The sequence below is a fragment of the Monodon monoceros genome, unplaced genomic scaffold, assembly GCF_005190385.1.
Source record: "Monodon monoceros isolate NGI ecotype Baffin Bay Population unplaced genomic scaffold, NGI_Narwhal_1 Super_Scaffold_5, whole genome shotgun sequence".
NCBI classification, from domain to species: domain Eukaryota; kingdom Metazoa; phylum Chordata; class Mammalia; order Artiodactyla; family Monodontidae; genus Monodon; species Monodon monoceros.
Window position 1 is genome coordinate 7132736 of NW_021703782.1, and position 15161 is coordinate 7147896.

Consider the following 15161-nt stretch of genomic DNA (forward strand, 5'->3'; position numbering starts at 1 on the left):
GCTAATCAATGAATCTGGTAGAGTAGCAAGATAAAAAATTAATGCACAGAAATCTCTTGCATTCCTATACACTAATGATGAAACATCTGAAAGAGAAATTAAGGAAACACTCCCATTTACCACTGCAACAAAAACAATAAAATACCTAGAAATAAACTTACCTAAGGAGACAAAACACCTGTATGCAGAAAACTACAAGACACTGATGAAAGAAATTAAAGATGATACAAACAGATGGAGAGATATACCATGTTCTTGGACTGGAAGAATCAACATTGTGAAAATGACTATACTACCCAAAGCAATCTACAGATTCAGTGCAATCCTTATAATACTACCAAGGCCATTTTTCACAGAACTAGAACAAAAAATTTCACAATTTGTATGGAAACACAAAAGACCCCAAATAGCAAAAGCAATCTTGAGAACGAAAACTGGAGCTGGAGAAATCAGGCTCCCTGACTTCAGACTATACTACAAAGGTACAGCAATCAAGACAGTATGGTACTGGCACAAAAACAGAAATATAGATCAATGGAGCAGAATAGAAAGACCAGAGATAAACCCACACACATATGGTCACCTTATCTTTGATAAAGGAGACAAGAATATACAATGGAGAAAAGACAGCCTCCTTCAGTAAGTGGTGCTGGGAAAACCGGACAGCTACATGTAAAAGAATGAAATTAGAACACTCCCTAACACCATACACAAAAATAAACTCAAAATGGATTAAAGACCTAAATGTAAGGCCAGACACTATCAAACTCTTAGAGGAAAACATAGGCAGAACACTCTATGACATAAATCACAGCAAGATCCTTTTTGACCCACCTTCTAGAGAAAAGGAAATAACAAAAATAAACAAATGGGACCTAATGAAACGTAAAAGCTTTTGCACAGCAAAGGAGGCCATAAACAAGACAAAAAGACAACTCTCAGAATGGGAGAAAATATTTGCAAATGAAGCAACTGACAAAGGATTAATCTCCAAAATATACAAGCAGCTCATGTAGCTCAATATCAAAAAACAAACAACCCAATCCAAAAATGGGCAGAAGAGCTAAATAGACATTTCTCCAAAGAAGATATACAGATTGCCAACAAACACATGAAAGGATGCTCAACATCACTAATCATTAGAGAAGTGCCAATCAAAACTCACACCAGTCAGAATGGCCATCATCAAAAAATCTAGAAACAATAAATGCTGGAGAGGGTGTGGAGAAAAGGGAACCCTCTTGCACTGTTGGTGGGAATGTAAATTGATACAGCCACTATGGAGACCAGTATGGAAGTTCCTTAAAAAACTAAAAACAGAACTACCATACAACACAGCAATCCCACTACTGGGCATATACTATGAGAAAACCGTAATTCAAAAAAGAGTCATGTACCACAATGCTCACTGCAGCTTTATTTACAATAGGCCAGACATGGAAGCAACCTAAGTGTCCACTGACAGATGAACGGATAAAGAAGATGTGGCACATACATACAATGGAATATTACTCAGCCATAAAAAGAAATGAAATTGAGTTATTTGTAGTGAGGTGAATGGACCTGGAGACTGTCATACAGAGTGAAGTAAGTCAGAAAAAGAAAAACAAATACCATATGCTAACACATATATATGGAATCTAAAAAAAAAAAAAATGGTTCTGAAGAACCTAGCGGCAGGACAGGAGTAAAGACGCAGACGAAGAGAATGGACTTGAGGACACAGGGAGGGGGAAGGGGAAGCTGGGACAAAGTGAGAGAGTGGCATGGACATATATTCACTAGCAAATGTAAAATAGATAGCTAGTGGGAAGCAGGCACATAGCACAGGGAGATCAGCTCAGTGCTTTGTGACCACCTAGAGGGGTGGGATAGGGAGGGTGGAGGGAGACGCAAGAGGGAGGGGATATGGGGATATATGTATACATATAGCTGATTCATTTTGTTATACAGCAGAAACATACCATTGTAAAGCAATTATACTGCAATAAAGATGTTTAAAAAAAAGAATAGACATATACATTTATGTATTACTTAAATACTTCCCTGTATACCTGAAACATTGTAAATCGACTATACTTCAGTAAGTTTTAAAAAAAGAATCTGAAAAAGAATACATATAACTGAATCCCTCTGTTGTATTTGTGGAGCGCTGTAAATCAACTGTACTTCAATAAAAAATAAAATTAAATAAATTTTCACTCATGGTCCTTTGTAACCTGGCTCTACCTCCTTCTCCAGTCTTATCTGTAACCACCCCCCATGTTCTAGTGATACATAAATGTGTGTTCATACCGGCACACACCAAACTTTTCTATACCTCTCTCCCCCAATCCTATGGATCTACTGATTGTTCCTAGAGCCCTCTTTCTTGTACTTCCTGAATAATCCCTACTTACCCTTAAAGATTCTACTCGAGTATCATCTCCTCGAGGAGTCCTTCCCTGTTTCCCTCAAAGCTCAGTTTCATGCCCCAAGTTTCCATAGCACCCTGTACATAAATCCTGTAGAAGAGCTTTTACCTCATCATATTAAAATTATAACCTATGGCCCATGCAACTGTGAGCGCAGTTTTCTCTCTTCTTTACGTCCCTGGAACCCAGAACAGTGCCCGGAATAAAGTGCCACTAATTTCAGTGGCCACACTGAATGGGACGGAACTGAAATCTCCCCCTTTTCCTGCTCTCTTGAGTGCTCTACTTCCACGCCCCATGCTACATTTCTCCTCCACACCCACAGTGTAGTTTCCCACATTGGGTCTGTGCCTCACTTCTTACAGATATGAGTCTGACTAAGGGAAGGGTGGGCTGCTGATCTGCCCATACTTATGAGTAAGGCTGAATATGTGTCACATGCCAGGCACATGACCAGTGTTGCACAACTGCCTTTCTCCACAGCCCCTCATAGAAATCCTTGGAGATATGGACAGCCCAGTTAGCTACAAGTGTGCTAAGAAATTTGAGGATGGGGAAGAGACTTCAATGCCCAATGGAAAAAATCATGTTCTCTAGGCAATCTGGCAGAAGCTAAGGAAGAAGGCAAACTAGCCCTGGGACTTCTGGGCATCAGTCCCAGTGGCATAAGGCCATCTGATCTTGAAAGAAGGTACTGAGAACATTCTTCCCTGCGTGTGGCCAGGGACCAGTTCCCAGCCAATATCTCCTCACAGAATGTCCTAAGACTCCAGACATAATCAAATCTTGCTAAAGGCAATAAACTGATTCACAGCCCTTTCCAGGCAGATGTGTCTCTTTGATCACTTGGGACAACCAGACCCCACTTTCCTCTCTGAACTTCTCCAGGTCCAGGGAGTGATTTCTTCATTATCCTCATGTCGAAGGAGCTGTTACGTGTAGCCAGCTGGATTTTCCTACTTGGGTTTGGACTTGGGTTTTGGTCTGAAATTGTCTCTCAGAGCTTGCAGGGTGTTAGAGACACTGAAACTATGATCTTAATCCTCACTCTAAGTCCTGCCCCAGCAAACAGAAGAACATGGTAAAAGCGTGGAAGGTTCTGGACCATGCCCTAGGAGAGCCAAGATTTAGGTCAAGTTTTGCCAGTAATCAGAGGAGCTGCTGTGCTCAGGCCCTTTGTTCCTGTTCGTCTGCCCCCAGTCGCTGCAGCCTCCGCTGCTTTTGGGCCTACCAGCCTAAAGAAAGAGTCTGAAGTCCCCCAGTTGCTAAGGAGACGGCAGCAATGCACTCCTACCCTCTGACTTCCATGGAGTCTCCTATCAGCTCTATATGGCAGAATGGGTCATACTGAAGCCCCAACCGTCCTGCCCAGTTTGAAGCAAGGGTCTCCCCATCTTCCACTGGGAAGTTCTAGGGTCTGAACCATGTCCCTTCATCAGATATGGGAGGCCACCTCCTTGCACTGACCCGTTTCTTCCTCTTGACACGTGTGCTTCCAGATAAGGGGATGGGTGTAAGTTAAGCTGGGCCACGGGAATAGGTCTCAGGCCTTCCCCGAGACTGACATCTCCACGGATTCTCCAGGGATGAGCTGGATGTGGGGCAAAGATCCTGCAAGAGGAGGCTGGTCTAGGGAAATGAATCTTTAAACCTTGCGATCCAGTGCTCTGTTGTGAAACCTTGGGCTCCTGGTCAAAACCTCAGGCACCATCCCTCCTTACTCCCGCGTTCCTAAGCCCCAGAGATTAACCACAGAAGTTAAAAGGAAAGGAGCTCTGTGTGCCCACTGGTATCTTCCGGGATTAGTGAGATGGGAGGACTTTTTTTTAATCCCAGGGATTTTCACTATAGGACAGAATCTCTTCCAACTTGATTCTGGGTAAAGTATTCATTATAACATGAATACACTGAGCATTTTGCAGTCCACGAAGGCAGGTGTGCAGCAGATCATATATCACAAAAGAGAACCATCAAACAAGCAAGGCTGTAGCAACATAAGGGTTCTGTTGTTGAAATAGGGACGGAATCCCTTGGGGAGCCCTGGCAAAGCAGTACCCTCAGAAGCACACCTGGGAAAGATATTTTCTGAGGGTAATCCATCCCTGACCCTCACCTAAACTTTTTCCAATGAAAAAGCTGTGTGCTTGGGCTTCCCTGGTGGCGCAGTGGTTGAGAGTCCCTGCCGATGCAGGGGACACGGGTTCGTGCCCCGGTCCGGGAAGATCCCACATACCGCGGAGCGGCTGGGCCCGTGAGCCATGGCCGCTGAGCCTGCGCTCCACAGCGATAGAGGCCACAACAGTGAGAGGCCCGCGTACCGCAAAAAAAAAAAAAAAAAAAAAAAAAAAAAAGCTGTGTGCCTGCTAGAACAACCAGATTTTCAGCTATTCCATCAGGGTCAGGCAAGTGGAGGCCAAAGACGCGTTGCAGGAGGGATGAAACTGACAGAGAAACACAGTTCTACAAGACTTGCTGAAGAGCCACAGTGCAGTAGGTAAGGGCCAGCCTGCCAATGTCGCTCCTGTTCTTTTCTCATCCCTCTTCTCTCGCAATTCTTTTGAATTATAATATTATACATATAAGGCCAAGTCACTTTCCACTTTTTTTTCCCCTTTTCCTGATTAAAAAAGGAAGAACAATCAACAAGAACCCACAGTTCCTATATTTTATATTTGTCATCTCCATTTACCTCTACAATAATCTTATGAACAGGTACATTTATTTTCATTTTACAGATGAAGAACCCGAAATTCAGACATATTAGGTAACTTAGCCAATATCACATAACTCATAAGTAGCAGAGCCCAGAGGCCAACCCATTCTAGCAGAAGCCAAGGTCTGTGCTCTTTCCACTATCCATGGCCTGCCTTTACACCGGTACGAAAGTTTGGGTACCAATCGTAAAAGAAACCATTCTCTCTCATTTATTCCCATTTGGAGCGCCCAATTTAAGTATGGGACCCCACATACAGAGTGAGTTTTCTTTGAGCTTCCCCATCCAACGAGACTCGATTTCCACGTCTTTCATGGGCCTCAAGCTCTACCGTGCCACAAAACTCATGCAACTTTTATGGCTTCTTTACTTTATGTGCCTTTTTTTTTTTTTAACCGCTTACCTGTCTTGAAAAACCTTCTCTTGTTCCTGCGTAGGGTGACTACCCTATGATATTTATTTCTAACAGAAGGTCACCCTCCGTAGCAGACAATAATAGCAAATAACTGATAAGAACGTATACTTTGCTCTCTCCACCCCCGGTCGCGGCAGCCTCCGCTGCTTTCACACCTAGTACCCTGAAGATAAAGAGAGAAAAAAAGGTTTTTTAAAAACCCTAAAACGCTTTAAAATGTAAAAAAAGACGGGGGCGGAAGAGCGAATCCTCCCTGAAAAACCCGAGGGGAAGCCACTTTCGCACGCTTCCAGAACCTGGGCGACCATTGGTCCCCAACCGGAAGGCTAGCGGTGAGCCGCCCGCGTGCCCGCGCCCACGCGCCTCCGCCCGCCGCCCTCGCCCGCGCACACCGCGCGTCCGCGCACAGGAGTCCGCCCACCATGTTTCCGCGCAATACGTGTCCGCCCACCAAGCGTCTGCGCACCAGACGTCTGCCCACCACGTTTCCACGCACTACGTGTCCGCTCACCACGCGTCTGCGCACCAGATGTCCGCCCACCACGTGTCCGCCCACCAAGTTTCCGCCCACCAAGTTTCCGCGCACTACGTGTCCGCCCACCACGCGTCTGCGCACCAGACGTCCGCCCACCGCGTTTCCGCGCACTACGCGTCCGCTCACCACGCGTCTGCGCACCAGATGTCCGCCCACTACGTGTCCGCGCACCACGCGTCCGCGCACTACGTGTCCGCCCACCACGCGTCTGCGCACCAGACGTCCGCCCACCACGTTTCCGCGCACTACGTGTCCGCCCACCACGCGTCTGCGCACTAGACGTGCGCCTACCACGTGTCCGGGCACCAGGCGTCCACCCACCACGTTTCCACGCACTACGTGTCCGCTCACCACGCGTCTGCGCACCAGATGCCCGCCCACCACGCTTCCGCGCACTACGTGTCCGCCCACCACGCGTCTGCGCACCAGACGTCCGCCCACCGCGTTTCCGCGCACTACGTGTCCGCTCACCACGCGTCCGCGCACTACGTGTCCGCCCACCACGCGTCTGCGCACCAGACGTCCGCCCACCACGTTTCCGCGCACTACGTGTCCGCTCACCACGCGTCTGCGCACCAGATGTCCGCCCACTACGTTTCCGCGCACTACGTGTCCGCCCACCACGCGTCTGCGCACCAGACGTCCGCCTACCACGTGTCCGGGCACCAGGCGTCCACCCACCACGTTTCCGCGCACTACGTGTCCGCTCACCACGCGTCTGCGCACCAGATGCCCGCCCACCACGCTTCCGCGCACTGCGTGTCCGCCCACCACGCGTCTGCGCACCAGACGCCCGCCCACTACGGGTCCGCACACCAGGCGTCCGCCCACTACGTGTCCGCGCACCACGCGTCTGCGCACCAGGCGCCCGCCCACTACGTGTTCGCCCACCACTTGTCCGCGCGGCGCGCCTCAGCGCTCCCTTGCTTCTACTCGGCGTGGGAGGCGGATGCGCCCAGGCCTTGCCTTTGCCGAGTTGGTACGTACGTATATTTGGTTTCCCTCTTACCCGGGCTGCTGTAATTTTAAACCCCAGGAGCCCGAGGCCTGTATTTATACAGAAATGCGATTCTCGAGGCCACCGTGCGTACCCTTGGGTTGCCTCTTGGAAGCATTTGTGTCGTTTGCAGGGGAGTCCCTGTTTTAATTGTGTGTGTGTATGATTCAACGCATAATGACATTTATTAAAATTTTTAAATACACACAGGAAAACAATGCTACATCTTGTTAAAAGCCACCCTCATACTTAAAGACATACTAGACACATTAGAATGGAAGGGAGGGAACGAGAATGGGACGAGAGGAGGGAGTCCTCGTTCTGATCAGTGATTACAGGGTGCTGTGAAGTCATTGGGAAAGAGGAACTCCATTCTGGGACCTTGAGAACAGCAATATAAACGGATAGTCAAATGGGTTAATAATATAAGTTGATCAGGAAGGAGCTCCCTGAAGAAATGGCATTTCACTTGAGACTTGAAGGGTAATGGTTCCTGATCTCAGGTGGTACATTTTCTTTCATTTCTTTTTCTTTTTGGAGTAAAATTGCTTTACAATGTTGTGTTAGTTTCTGCTGTACAATGAAGTGAATCAGCTATATGTATATCCCCTCCCTCTTGAACCTCCCATCCCCCCCAGCCCACCCCTCTAGGTGGTCACAGAGCACTGAGCTGTGCTCCCTGTGCTCTACAGCAGGTTCTCACTAGCTATCTGTTTTACACATGGTAGTGTATGTCAAACCTAATCTCCCAATTCGTCCCACCCTCCCCTTCTCCCCCATGTCCACATGTCCGTTCTCTACATCTACATCTCTATTCCTGGCCTACAAATAGGTCCATGTGTACCATTTTTTTAGATTCCACATATATTCGTTAATATACGATACTTGTTTTTCTCTTTCTGACTTACTTCACTCTGTATGACAGACTCTGGGTCCATCCACATCTCTACAGATGACCCAATTTCATTCCTTTTTATGGCTGAGTAATATTTCATTATATATATGTGCCATATCTTCTTTATCCATTCATCTGTCATTGGACATTGAGGTTCTTTCCATGTCCCGGCTGTTATAAATAGTGCTGCAATGAATACTGGGGTATATGTGTCCTTTTAAATTATGGTTTCCTCAGGGTACATGCCCAATAGTGGGATTGCTGGGTCTTATGGTAGTTCTGTTTTTAGTTTTTAAGGAACCTCCACACTGTTCTCCATAGTGGCTGCACCAATTTACATTCCCACCAACAGTGCAAGAGGGTTCCCTTTTCTCCACACCCTCTCCAGCATTTATTGTTTGTAGACTTTTTTATGATGCCCATTCTGACCGGTGTGAGGTGATACCTCATTGTAGTTTTGATTTGCATTTCTCTAATAATTAGTGATGCTGAGCATCTTTTCATGTGCCTCTTGGCCATCTGTATGTCTTCTCTGGTGAAATGTCTATTTAGGTCTTCCACCCATTTTTTTAATTGGGTGGTTTGTTTTTTTGATATTGGGCTCCATGATCTGTTTGTATATTTTGGAGATTAATCCTTTGTCCGTTGCTTCAGACCAGGACAGCTGAAAATTAACAGACTCCCAGGGAGGGCCATATGAGCTTTGAGAGCCTGCGGTTTGGCAGTCTCTTGGGAGCCAGCCCCGAACTCCTCTCTCTGGCCCTCGGAGCCCCCTCCAGCTTCTCTGAGCTTCGGACCACGGCTCCAAGCAGAGCCCCTATTGTCCTGTGTGGTCCCGCTAAGATGTCCTCCTGGCAGGTCTGGGAGTGGTCGGGGCTGGGGAGATGAGCACTGCTGCCAGCAGCTACCCCACGGCCCCCCGTGTGTGGGTAACCTGCACTCGCACATCACTGAGGCCTCGCTGTGAGCAAAGTTCAGCCCTGCGGGGCCTGTGCTGTCCGTCTGTGTGGGCCACTCCCTGGGTTCTGCCTGTGTCCACTTCCAGCAGCTGGCTGAGCGGGCCTTGGAGACCACAAACTTTGATGTAAGGGAAAGCTGACCCGTATCACGTGGCCTCAGCGGATCCCTCTTTGAGAAAACCTGGCGTGGGAAACGTCTTCATGAAGAACCTGGACAAATCTATACGTATCAAGGCACTTCGTGATTCTTTTTCTGCTTTTGGAAACATTCTGTCCTGCAAGGTGCGAGTGATGAGACCGGCCCTAAGGGTTATTCCTTTGACCCAAGAGGCCGCCGACAAAGCCATCGAGAAGATGAAGGGCATGACCCTCAGTGACCACGAAGTGTCTGTGGGCAGATTCAAGTCTCGAAAAGAGCGGGAAGCCAAGCTTGGAGCCAAAGCCAAGGAATTCACCAACGTTTACATCAAACACTTGGGGGAAGGGGTGGATGATGAGAGACTGAAAGAGCTCTTCAGCCAGTTTGGTAATACCCTAAGCATCAAGGTAAGTGAGAGATCTTAGCGGGAAATCCAAAGGCTTTGACTTTGTGAGACACAAAAAACACCAGGATGCCAACAAAGCCTTGAAAGAGACAAATGGAAAAGCAATCAGTGGGAAAGTCATTTTCCTCGGCCGTGCACAGAAGAAAGTGAGTCAGCAGGCCCCGTTAAAGTGGAAATTTGAACCGCTGAAACAGGAGAGAATTGGTCGCTGTCAGGGGGTGAATCTCTACATTAAGAACTTGGATGACCCCAGTGATGATGAGAAGTTCAGTAAGAGTTTTCTCCTTTTGGATCAATCACCAGTGCCGAGGGGGACGCAGGAGGATGGGGAGAAGCAAGGGTTTGGCTTTGTCTGCTCCACGTGCCCCCAAGAGGCAAGCAGAGCAGTCACTGAGCAGATGCATCGTGGGCTCCAAGCCACTGTGTGTCACCCTGGCCCAGAGAAAGGCTCACCTGCCCAACCAGTATACGCAGCGGGTGGCAGGGATGAGAGTGCTCTCCACCAATGCCATCTTAAATCAGTCCCAGCCTGCAGCTGGGGGCTACTTTGTGCCAGTGGTTCCACAGGCTCAGAGAAGCCCTCCATGTTACACACCTAACCATCTAGCACAGATGAGACCTAGTCCACGCTGGCAGCAAGGCTTCCAAGGAATGCCAAGTGCTGTATGCCAGTCTGGGCCTCATCCAGCTCTTCGCCATCTGGCTGCATCTGGGTCTGAGTGCCCCCGGACTGCTTGGCTATGGACTTCGGTGGCTAGCGCTGCCTAACGAGGTGTGACTGACAGCTGCCCATCTGGAGGCGGTCCCCCGGCTTTGCAGAACTTACCACCTCGTGCTGCTGGTGCTACTGCTACTCCTCGGGCTGCTGCACCTTACAAGTCCACCTCAAGGGTATCCCTCACCCTGCCGTACAGCCTCTGCAGACACCCCAGCCTGCAGTCCACGCACAGGGCCAGGAGCCGCTGAGCGCACCCACGCTGGCCGCCGCGGCACCTGCACCCCTCCACCCCGCCAGGAGCGGAAGCAGGTGCTGCGCCTGTGGATGTTTGCACCGGCTCATCCGGACCATGCACTCAAAACCCCTTTATGAGGGAGGGAGTGGGCTGTGGTCACTCAGTGGTGCACTAGGACCGTCGGTGGTGCTGGAGAACATCTGTTTCCTTGATCTGAGTGGTGGTTACACAGTGTTTGCTGTATGTTCAGTCACTAAGCTGCGTCTGTGATTTGTTTATTTTTCTTTATGTGTATTAAATTGCATCTTTTATCAATAATTTAGGTTAAAAGTTTAAAAATAAGAACCACGGCAGAGCACAGAGGATTTTTAGGATAGGGTAATGATTCTGTAGGATACTACAGTGGTGGATAGATGTTATACATTTGTCAAAACTCACAGAATATACAACACCACAGGTGAAACTTAGTGTAAACTATAGATTTTGAGGGATACTGTGTGTCAGTGTAGGTTCGTCATTCGTAACAAACGTACCACTCTGGTGGAGGGTGTCGATAATGGAGGTGGTTGTACACGTGTGGGAACAGGAGGGAGCTGTCTGCACTTTCTACTCAATTTTCCTGTGAACCTAAAACTGCTCTAATAAATGGACTTTATAGATTCACAGGCATAGAGAACAGACTTGTGATTGCCAAGGGTGGAATAGGGGAGAGATGGATTGGGAGTTTGGGGTTAGCAGATGCAAACTAGTACATATAGAATGGATAAACAACAAGGTCCTACTGTGTAGCACAGGGAACTATATTCAATATCCTGTAGTAAACCATAATGGGAAAGAAAAGCATAATTTTAAAATGGAGTTTAAGTCATTGCACTCAGGAAGGGTCTGACTAGTGAATGAGGCAACTGAAAAGGAAGCATGCTCCTTAAACAGGGTAATTCATTTAGGGTTACATAGGATGTGCAGTGGATTTTTTTTCTCAAAGGTAAGGACGATAATAAGGAGGGCATGAGAATTCCAGCAAATTAAGATAAAGGAAGAAAGCACTAGCAGAGCAACACTAAATCCATTTGTGTTTCCCTGGCAGCTTAGCCCAACAAGACCTGGGGCAGAAGGAACACTTGGCTCACTTAGGAGGATCTCCTGCCCGAAGGTCGGGACGGTAATTTAATCAGGACATCTGTGGGTGGAAAGGAAAGGGTCTGTCCTGAACACATACTGATCCCCAGACACATATTAGATCTGCTTTTCCAGAACTGCGTGTAGGAGGGACTCAGAAGTATTTAGAAAATGTTAGGTTCATAGTTCCCATATTCCCTAATGCACAATTGAACAATCTAAAAGATATGGAGGACAGAGTTCCGAACCGAGTATTAAGACAGCTGAACATTTGATGCCAGCACAGCCCACAGCTTGCTTCTTTCCTTTGTGCAAGCCCATTCACCAATCTGAGCCTTGTTTCCTCCATCTCTAAAAGAATAAGGTGCCACTACTAGCCTACACTGTGTCTATGGCAGCAGATGGTAAGGATATGGCCTGGGCTCCGTGGGCGGGAATCATATGCCCAGTGCAGGGTCTCCTGGGAGCCTTTCCTGGGGACTGCAAGGGAATGCTCAGCCCTGATCTAGCACCGACCTCCATATTTCTAGTCCACTAGCCCACCATTTCTCTCCCACTCCCATTCCAACCTACAGCCATGCTCTCAACCATACGCATTGTTGGAACCCAGAATAAAACTTTCCCAACAGCATTTTGCATTCACTAAGAAGTCTCTTGGAGAGGGTCTGCAGAAGAGAAAGAAATACAGCTATAGTGGTGGTGGGATTTAATACAGAATAAGCACAAAGAGTAGCAGAAAGAGGAAGAGGAGAGGAGAAGAAGGAAATCTATACCAGAATGAGCCTGATGCGTTTTTCAAGCTCTGTTTCATTTCATCATCAAAAAAAACCTCTTACAATGCACTTTTAGAGAAAAGGAAGCTTATCTGAAAAAAAAAAACAAAAAACAGAAACACTAATTTGAACAGATACATGCACCCTAGAGTTCATATTCATAGTAGCACTATTTACAGTAGCCAAGAAGCAACCTAAGTGTCCGTCAACAGATGAATGGATAAAGATGTGGTGTATATATACATACAATAGAATACTACTCGGCCATAAAAAAGAAAGAAATTTTGCCATTTGCAGCAACATGGACGCGGAGGATATTATGCTAAGTGAAATAAGTCAGACAGAGAAGGCAAATACTGTATGATATCATTTATATGTGGAATCTAAAAAAAAAATACAACAAACTAGTGAATATAACAAAAAAAGAAGCAAATTCACAGATTTTCAGAACAAACTAGTGGTTACCACTGGGAAGAAGGAAGAGGGGATGGGCAGTACAGGGGTAGGGAATTAAGAGATACAAACTATTAGGTATAAAATAAGCTACAAGGATATTGTACAACAAAGGGAATCTAGCCAATATTTTATAATTATAAATGGAGTATAACCTTTAAAATTTGTGAATCACTATATTGTACACCTGTAACTTCCATAATATTGTACAGCAACTATACTTCAATTTTTAAAAATAGTTAAAAAAAAAAAAAAAGAGGCTGAAGCTCAGAGATGCTAAATAATTTATCCAAGGGCCTGTTAATCAACAAAAAGGGAGTGTAATCAATAAAACTATGCTCTGTTGCCACTTTACAGACTCAGAATCCTACAGTCATGGGTCACTCGGGTACAAGCCTGCCTCAGGGGCAAGAATAAACCCTAAGTTCGTGTCTTCTCAACTCCCGGTCCCCCACCATCCCTCCAAGGAGGCAGACCTAATGACCCTTCCCCAGATCCACGTCCCTGCAGCTCCGGGGAAGCGTTGTTCTACTCCACTCCCGGCAGAGGGCAGCCAATCCTGAACGTAGCACTGAACTGGCTCTTCCTGTCAGGGGCCAGGAGAGGGCTCTAACCCACCCACTCCAAAAAGAGAATCTTTCTCAGAACGCTCAAGGTTGCCAAACTCCAGCCAACATTTTATATCAACCATTTGGAAAACGAAGACCCTCAGCGAACTTCTCTGGGGGAAAGATTCCCTGCAGCGTGGGCCTCCAACAGGAGAACAAATCCGCATCTGAAGAGAAGGCTTTCCCTTCTCCACTGTGTCTGAACACCTACCTAGCTCTTGGTCAGGCCACGACACCTTGAGATCCTTTGCTTCTTGGAACACTGTAAGTTCTTGCCGACTTCCTTTCTGGCCTGAAATTAAGCCTGTATTTTATCACATCACCTCTCTGGGCTCCTGTGTTCTCAGTTGGACCGGAAAAACGAGCAGACATTTTCCTGCCGTTTTTCCATCAGTGTACATTTGAAGTTACAGGGGAAGTGCCCAGGCCTGAGCGTGAGGATGCCTGGTCTCTACTCCTGTTCTGCCTTGACTGTCCCTTCTTCTCCCATGATTTGTAGAAGAGGAAGTAGCGCCGAATGGCCTAGGGACTTTTTTTCCTCTAACCCTGAAGAAGCCTGTCTCCCCTGGGTGTCCTTCCAGATAGAATGAGGCCAGCGTCCAGCCCCACCCAGCCTTGCCCAGCGCTATAAAGGAGCCTCCCAGACAGCCACCCCCAGGCAGTTGCAGCTCTGTGCCCTGCTCAACGATGAGGCTCTGTCTCTCTGGGTTACTCTTCCTCTTTGTGATCTCATTGCCTTCAGGTAAGATGATGGGTACAGGTCTGATCATGAAAATGAGGATCTTCCAAGGACTGAGGCACTTGAAAAGCCCTATTGGTGTAAGCCCAGCAGGGAGACACCAATATCAGATCAGCAGACTAGGGGCAAGAGGTGGGTCAGTGGTGTTCGGCCCCTGCCCTGCTCCTCTGTCACTACATCCTGAAAATCTGCCAAAGCTTAAGAGAGGGGAGCCCGTTTCACCACATGCAGAGCTCACTTTCCAGCTATCCAAATTCCCGTTTCCCTCAACTTCCTCTGATGAGCGTTGGACTCAGCGGCCCTCGCCAAAATGTAACAGCAGGTGAGAGGGTAGAGTCCTTCACCAGGAAAGAGAGGACAGCCCTAAGATCTCCCCCAGCCTCTTGAGGACTGATTTTTCTTTCTTGTGTGTGTGTGTTTTTCCCTTCAGGGAACGGCTTGTTCGGAAATGATGGAGTGGAAGTCCGTACTTGCACTGCGCTCGGGGGCAGATGTTTCTTTGGCTGTAGAGTAGGATGGAAATGGGTTGCCTACTGTCACAATGTATTGTCTTGTTGCCTAAAACTGAGGAGACATCCTCCGCCTCAGGTCTATGAAACATGAGCCTCACCTCATGAGTCCACATTAAAAGGATACGCAAATGGCTAAATGGACAAGACCTCCAGTCCGTGCGTAAGGATGGTGGACGAGCTATGGGCGCCAGATGCTAACCAATTTACTGGCGAAATTCCAGGTGGGTTTTTCTAAAGGGGCATTGTGGCAAAAGGCATTCCTGTTCTACTTTCTGCCCTCCAGTCTCCAATCAATAATTCCTATATCCCATTCAGAATCAATTGATCAATACGTGACCACAGGCCCAAGGAGATGACATCCACTGAGCCTAATAACAATTGCTTACCACGTGCCAGTCCCACTTTTAAGTGGTTTACACGTGTTCAGTCACTTAATCCTCACCCAAAACTCTATTATTTCTCCCATTTTGCAGATGAAACTTTTCCAAGGTCACACAACTAGTAAGAGTTAGTTAGCGCTGGATTTGAACC

The 15161-nt window shown here is 47.3% G+C and overlaps 1 protein-coding gene and 1 pseudogene across 1 annotated transcript; both read left to right on the forward strand.

The window, feature by feature from the left end:
- Positions 1–8853: 8853 nt before the first annotated feature.
- Positions 8854–10696, forward strand: LOC114883890 (annotated as a pseudogene).
- A 3370-nt stretch (positions 10697–14066) lies between these two features.
- Positions 14067–14721, forward strand: DEFB136 (defensin beta 136). The gene is made up of 2 exons (XM_029202107.1): positions 14067–14121; positions 14549–14721. The coding sequence occupies exons 1-2, from the start codon at positions 14067–14069 to the stop codon at positions 14719–14721; spliced, it is 228 nt and encodes a 75-aa protein (XP_029057940.1).
- The last annotated feature ends 440 nt before the right edge of the window (positions 14722–15161 follow it).